Genomic DNA, 7,541 nt, shown 5'->3' on the forward strand with positions numbered 1-7,541 from the left:
ATAACCACATTGCCCTCTCTGCCAGAGAAATGTCATATTACAACAAAATATGAAATTCAGGCACGTGCTACAGAAGTGAGGCTCCAAACAGCTAATTGCTTGGCACTGCCTTTGTACTAGTCTATCTCCACGTGAGGAAGCAACACAGGATCAAAAAAAAAAAAAAACCCACAGAAAACCAAGAAGAACCTGTTTTCTTCATTCAATATGAGAATATAAATACCCATTTGCTCAAGAAGCATCAGTTTCCCCACCAAAATCGGTTGCTGGCAGATAACCCAATTTTGTGGCTTGAAACGTTCTTCACCTACACCCACGGGTACCTACAGTCCTGGACAGCACTCCTAATTGGTCGGGCTTTGTTTGCTCTCTTCTTCTTACTGATGTTAACAAGTAATGAACTAGTGTAAACTTAGTCCAGCACTTAGAAACACTCCAAAATAGTAGAATAACAAAGGATAAAGGTTGAATTTTGGAGGGATTTTTTGGTTTTGAGGTTGCAGCGGACTGGAGATTGACTCTGGCTTCAGAGCAAAACCACTGACATTTAGATGCTCCAGCTCATACTCCACTGTCAAGAACAAATTGGACAAATCCAAGCGCTACCAGCAACACGGACAGGTCAAAGAGGCACCGTGTAACAACCATCGGCTGAGTCTCAAAAGTTGACACACTTCTCTACCCAGACCGAGAACGGAAAAAATCTGCCTTTCTCCTCCTCGCACAATTCACGCAGTTTAGCAGTGCCAAAAGTGGACAGAAACCTTCGGTTACTTCAGCATGGAGGATTTAACAGCACGGTCCTCTAGAAACTTTTGTGTTCAATGCTCCGACGATGTTGAGAACCAGGTTCTACCACCTCTGCACAGCAGGGTAAACCGATATCTCCAGGTCAGACAGCTGAATTTCAGGACTATCTACACCCAGGATAATAAGTACTCTTGGCAGCTTATTTTCCCTTCCCAAATAAAACTAGTTGCAAAATAGTCTTGACAAAAGAAGATATCTTTTTTTAAAAAAAAAAAAAAAAAAAGCTTTGATCTGGCAGTCCTGACAGAAATAGGGAAATATTTAACAAAACTACTTTTACTTCAATGACTATACTACGAAATACAACACCAAAGCTCAGTAAACATTTTGAATAACTTTGAACCATCAGAGCACCTGTTCTAAACAGTTGTTGGTATTTGTCCCTGGGACACTCAACATCTGAATTAATCTCCGCTGATTGCATAGACAACAACAGGAGACTATTCTGTACGTTGCTATTTTTGAGCAAAGTCGTATGCAGGTTGTTTTTGGGGTTTTTTTTTTTTTTTTTGTTGTTGTTGTTGTTGAAGTGCTGACCATGGCAGGTAGAACAAGTTCAGTTTTAGAGAATAGTCTCTTTAAAAGAAGTCTTTTGCAGAGACCATATCAACATTATTAGAAAACTGGAAGCAGGAAATACCCTATCAAAGTCAACAAAAGAAAAATCTCCCAGGTGAAGGACCATGCCCAAGGAGCACACTAGCACTCCAGGACATCTGCGGTGGCTCTGCCAAGCAGTGCTTTTGGCCATGTCAGGAGCTGAGTTGGTAGCTTGTTATCAAAACCCCTAAATATTCAATCTAAAGAGCTCAGGATAGATCATGACCAGAAACCCAGTACTAGTGGAAGAAAATTCTGTTGCAAAGGAAATTAAAGTAGAAATTAACTATTTTGATAAAACAAGGTAAACACACCTGCAGCTACTATTCGCTTTGAAAGCTGTAACCACTTCAGCACATCAGAATGGAGACAAACTAAACTGACACAACCTCAGAAGATCACTTATCACTCTAGTCTAATCCAATGAGGCCTGTTTCCTAATTTTGCCCAAATGAAAACTGTAACACTTTTCCACCAACTCCTTGCAAAGGAGACAGCAATAAGAGGAGACTTATAACCAGCACCTCAAATAATAAAATTCCCATATAATAAACTATTTGGTTGTGTTTGTTTTTTTTTTTAACATTACATTTGAGGAAAAAAGTTTAATAAACTATTTAAACATTCCAAACTGTCTGCTATCCATTGATGAAAGCCCTTGCATTTTACTATACCATTTCACAATTTAATTCCTCTTACCATGCCATATTGACTAAGCAGCTTAATGAAATATGGAAGTGAACCAATGCTCTCCTACGGACTGAAAGACAAACTCAAATGTACACGTTTTGAGGTTGAAGGATTTAAACATTACAAGAATATCTATCATTTATCAAAAGCTTCTGGAGAAGCAGAAGATACTAGTTTATATTGTGCATCATGAAAATACATCAAGCTATATTTTCTTAAATGCAACAAGAACAGCTCTTCTAAGCTATTTATTAAGTACATTTTCTTCACCTCCTTTCAATATCCAAAGGATGGACTAATAGGTTCTCCTCCTTGACACCCTACTACAGAAGCAGAGAGTGGGGAAGCAGTGCCTTCTTTCATTTGACTGCAATTTTAAAACATTTCACAAACCCTCTCCAAATTTTTAGAGAACATATACTTTGATTTTCATATAAATAGCATGCAATCAAAAAGCAGTCATGGTTTTGTGCTTAAGCACTGTACCCAAGCCCTAAGCGCGTATCCTGTTTTTAAGTACTGTACATTGTCTTAATGTAAGTGTGTTAGAAAGTTCAACCTTTCCATACGGAATTCAGGAAAGGGGGGAGGAGAACAACAATCAAGTCATTCTGTGCAGATGTTGTACTAAGTCAATCAGATATTAGGATAAGAGTTAATCACATTTCAATAAAAAGCAGCAACTTAAAACCATATGGACCATGAGAGAAGACAGTGTCCAATATAGCTTCTCTTCAGGGTGGTTTTGGCACAAACAGAACAGAAACACACCAACCTGCCTAAAATAAATCACTCAAAAATGTCATCCAAAGCAATGAAACAGAAGATTCTTTTCAAGAAACATTTAGATACCAGATGGAAATTTGTTAATCAAGTGGAAATAAATATATATAAAAGCCCAAATTAATTAGCTCCAATATCAAGCGTTACTCAGTAGAGTAACCAATGCTACAGTAAGACCCCAGAAGGAACACCTATAAAAACTCATTTCAGGGGAACAAAATGATATGCCAACATCTTTAACTGGGCTGAAAGACAGTTAGCATTCACGCTTAAAAATTAGTAAAATTATCATTTAAGAGTATATTTTATTCATGAGGAAAGCTACTCATTTAATCAAGAACATAAGTTACTCTTTACCAAGACTAAAAGAATGGAGAATAGTCGACACTGATTCTTCAAAGACAGGCTGATAATTGAAACCGAACAAAAAAACTTGATTTTTCATCTACTGTTCATAAGATGGTTTTATAATCATTTGTTATGTAAGGTTGATACCTAAATGTGTATGTGATGCAAGATCCTCACTTCAGTACTTTGAAAAAATACAGTCAAAGTTTGCAGCCATGTTTGCAACCGCAGCCAGCCCACCATCAGTTCTAAAATTTGGGAGCAATCTGTTTTGTTCAAGTGTAGGGTTTATCCCCGCCTTCCTCAAGGCAACTTTCAAAAATACAGTGATAAATTAACATTTGATAAGTATCATTGGTACTTCACAGGCATAATTTAATAAAAAAAAAAAAAAAGAAAGAATCTCAGACTTCCAACATTTTAATGATTCCTTTCTGCTGCCAGGTGGAACGTCTGGTGGATTCAGAAGAGCAACAGCTTCCCACAGAACTTAGCACAGATGACTAAATGCTTTTGATGACACAGCGAACCTCTCCTATTTTAAGGCTTCACTTTTAACTCCGCATTACAGTTCACTACCATATGACTATAGGCCAAGCGTTAGAAATTTGCATGAAGAATGAAAGCATACACAAACTCTTGGAAGCTACCAAAGAACTACTGCAGCAGAAATAGTATAATACGACATTTTACCTCAGGAGGCAGACTTGTATTTTTACAGCAGAATATTTCACTTAATTGTAAGCCACTTGGACCTAGGGCTAAGAAATTATCAGTCTCGTAAAGTTCACACTACTGTTTAGAGAAGCAGGAAGAATATCGTTTTGGCTCATACCTGTTATGAAGATGTTCATCTGTTAATAGACAGAATTAGGGTAGGTTTTTTTTTTGTTATTGTTGTTTTAAGCTTACATTTTACAGTAACTGGGTACCTAGAATACTGCAATATTCCCTTTGGCTCCCCAAAACCTAACCAATGATAACACAACTACTGTAACAGTACTCTCACGGTAGCACCGAGAGGTGGGATTTACAAACATGGCAAAGGAAGAGTTGGCAAATTTCAACAGCTCAATTTAAGGAGAGAGGCAGAACCCAGATCTTGCATAAACCACAGAAAAATAAAACAGTGCATAAAACTACAAACTTCCTCCAGTCACAATTTAATAGCAGGAGCCCAATCCTCTCAGAGCAAGCTGGGCATGCGTTGGCATCACTGGGTCAGGCTTCTCAAAAGACTTAAGTGAAGGAACCCCTTTTGTTTCTGGATCTTCACAGGTCTTAAGCATGTACTAAATGCCTGTCGAGACAGGAGAACCTCCAGGCAGATGTGAAAGCACTTTTTCAGAACTCTAAAAGGCTTTCAGGGAAAAATATCATCAACTAAACACTAAGTGAAAGAGAGAGAAAACACAGCAACTGAAGAACAAGCATTAACTATGCTTGACTTACACATAGTGCTTTCCTCCCTTAAACCTTATTTACATCATCCACATACATAAGAGTGGCATTTAATAATTTATTCTGCATATAGCATATCAAAATCATTTCTTTACATAAAACCATATTATTTATATTCAAGCAATTTTTTTTTCTTTTTTGAGAGTCCTGGAAAATGATCCCAGAACCTGGCCTGCTCACCAAGAAGACAGAATACATGCTATGGAAGGGTAACTTCCCCCCACACCTTTCTCCCCCATGATCTTAACTTGACTTGGGCAGACCAATGTCAAAAGCCGTTTGGACTCCACGACTGACCGATCCCCAGATCCTTGAAAAGCCAATTATCTAAATTAGTAACAACTCCTGTCACTATTTTTGAAGCTGGCACATATCCCCAAGATAGACATTAAATACCCATTTCACGTAAGCCAAGTTCATCTACATAACCCCAGAGCCAAGAACAGAAAGCGTTCATCATTCTTTTCTCTTGCCCTACTGCAAGAATTTAAGCTTTTTAAAGCTCTCTCTTTCAGGATATGTTCTGCAAGGTCCTACTTTAAGAACCACTTATGCAACAGCAAAAGGAGCTCATTGTTTCTGTGGACAGAAGAAGCAACAGAGGCCCAGGGATGGCAATCAGTTGTAGCACGGAGCCAGAGGCAGCAGCTCGGGATTCTGAAATCCTCTGCTCAGGATTTCCTAGAAGTCAAGGTTCCCTTTTCCTAATAGCCATCCCACCTTGGCAGAGCCTTCATTGCTGCTCCATCTCTTTGGATGCCACCTACTTCGGCATCTCCTCCTGGCAGAATCCCCAGCTCTACTTCCACCTGTCAACACTTTTTCCTTCCACCCCACTACTCTGCCCAATTTGATAACAGTTGTTTGGTTGCCAAAAGAGAAAGGCGTCTATGTCACACGAGCTTGCATTGAAACCCCAGACGCGTGGCAGACCACCAGCAGTCTCTCGGTAAGCACTAGCCTAGGCTACCGCCAAATTCATCCAAAGTTTTGGCTCAACTGGGCTACCTCTAAGGGTAGACAGTGGTAGGCAAGTCTTGAATAAAGGTTTCTTCCATCCTGCAAGCTCAAACTGCAACCAGTGCAATATGTACTGCTCAAGATGGAGATGCGAAATGGTACAGCTGACTGAGCCTCTAAATCTAGAAAATGCCCAAGGATGAAGGCCATCCAGCAAATCGCATTGTAGCCATTGATGGAACATCTGGTGAGGCCATCAAAATAACTGAAACCAGCTACAAACCCTTCCCTTCCACCTCTCAGCAGGTTAGTTGTGCAGACACTGGACTTATTAGGATCAAACGGAGATACAGAAATACCTTGTCCCCATTATCCATTTACCTTGTCCTGAGGGCCTGCCAGGCTGCATCAATGTCTGCGTACAGGTTTTTCTCAGAGGGCTTGCCGGTGCTCACCCCGTAGCCAGAGTAGTCATAAGAGAAGACGTTGCAGTTGATGCGGGAGCCAAGGCCAATATAGAAGCTGCACATCTGGCCCAGGTCCACAGCATTACCATGCGAGAAGAGCAGCGTGTACCGGCCAGTGGGGGCACAACGTACGAACATGCAGCCCAGCCTGTTATCCCGAGCCGTGCGGGAGAAGAACACTTCCACGGCATCCAGTTCCCGCTGCGAATACTGCCAGTCCGCCCGCTCGCTCAAGTGCAGACTGCAGGTGCCCGATCCCGTCGGGGTCCCTGCCCCGGCTGCCGCCCCGGCCTCCTGCTGCTGCTGCTGCTCAGGCTGCAGCACGGTGTAGGTGGGCTCCGGCGGCAGGAAGGCCAGCTTGGCAGCGATGCGGCTGGGGCAAGGCGGGCAGCAGAACAGCCAGCAGAGCTCGCCCAGAGAGAAACCGTTCATTCTGGGGCCTTGTTCTGGCATCAGAGACACCGGAGAAAAACTAACCTATACTGGAAAGAAGTCAAACCACGCACCGACCCGGAGCCCTCCTCCAACGCAACCCGCGCGCCTTCCTGCGAGGCGACCAGCTGCCCTCCCGAAAAGCAAACAAGGACAACCTTGGAGGAACTACAGTTCGGCAAAACACAGTGAAGCTCTTCAAAGCCTGAAGATGTGATTATTTAAAAAAAAAAAAAAAAAAAAAAAAAAAAAAACCACACACAAAAAAAACCAACCCAAAAGACCAACCCCACAAAATATAAATGAAGTAAAACCAGCCCTTAAAAATCCCACGACTAACGCTACAGCCAGCGCAACCCTCTAAAACGCCACCCTAGAGCCCCTCAAAGAAAACACGCCACACGTACATGTGCACATTTACGACCCGAATCCCCGGACCTTACGGCTCAATGCGGCGCTCCAGCGCTAGCAGCGGGCGCCCCCCGCCCCGCAGCCGGCCCCCCAGCCGGGATCATGCAGCCGCAGCAGGCCGGGGCCCTCTCTTTCCCTTCCCTTCCCTTCCCCCACAGCACCGCCCGCGGCCCCCCGGCGCCCGCCCGCCTCCACCCCGCTACCGGCCCCGGCCCCCGGGGACGCCCGGCCCCGCGGCCCCCGCAAGGCAGCAAGGGCCCCCCTCCGCCTCAGCGCTACCGCCCCCGGCCCGGCCCAGGCAGCGTCGGAGCGGCGGCGGGAGAAGGAAGGGGAAAGCAAGGTCGAGGCTCAGCCGCGCGTCGCGGCGGGCAGGGCCATGCCGGCTGCGGCGCGCAGGCAGGAGCGGGCAGCGGCCATGTCCCGGCGCTCTCCCCTCCTCGCAGCCGCACCGCTTCCGGGTTACGGGCGCGGAGCGGGGCCGCCCGCCGCAGGTGCCGGCGGGGACGGGGCGGGTGCCCGGGCCCGGCCCTGCCCGCAGCGCCGCGGCTCGCGGCCGCCCCCTAGGCCCCGCGGCGGGGC

At 44.5% G+C, this 7,541-nt stretch overlaps 1 protein-coding gene across 1 annotated transcript in view; it reads right to left on the reverse strand.

Moving 5' to 3' along the window:
• ABHD17C (abhydrolase domain containing 17C, depalmitoylase) overlaps window positions 1–6,808 on the reverse strand; it is a 31,035-nt gene extending 24,227 nt beyond the window's left edge. The window contains exon 1 of the mRNA XM_082488845.1: window positions 6,034–6,808. Within this exon, the coding sequence (XP_082344971.1) occupies window positions 6,034–6,572 (539 nt within the window). The 5' untranslated portion in view covers window positions 6,573–6,808. The remainder of the gene's footprint in view (window positions 1–6,033) is intronic.
• Between the last annotated feature and the right edge of the window lie 733 nt (window positions 6,809–7,541).

Source organism: Vanellus vanellus (genome assembly GCF_965231255.1).
Source record: "Vanellus vanellus genome assembly, chromosome: 11".
Lineage (NCBI taxonomy): Eukaryota > Metazoa > Chordata > Aves > Charadriiformes > Charadriidae > Vanellus > Vanellus vanellus.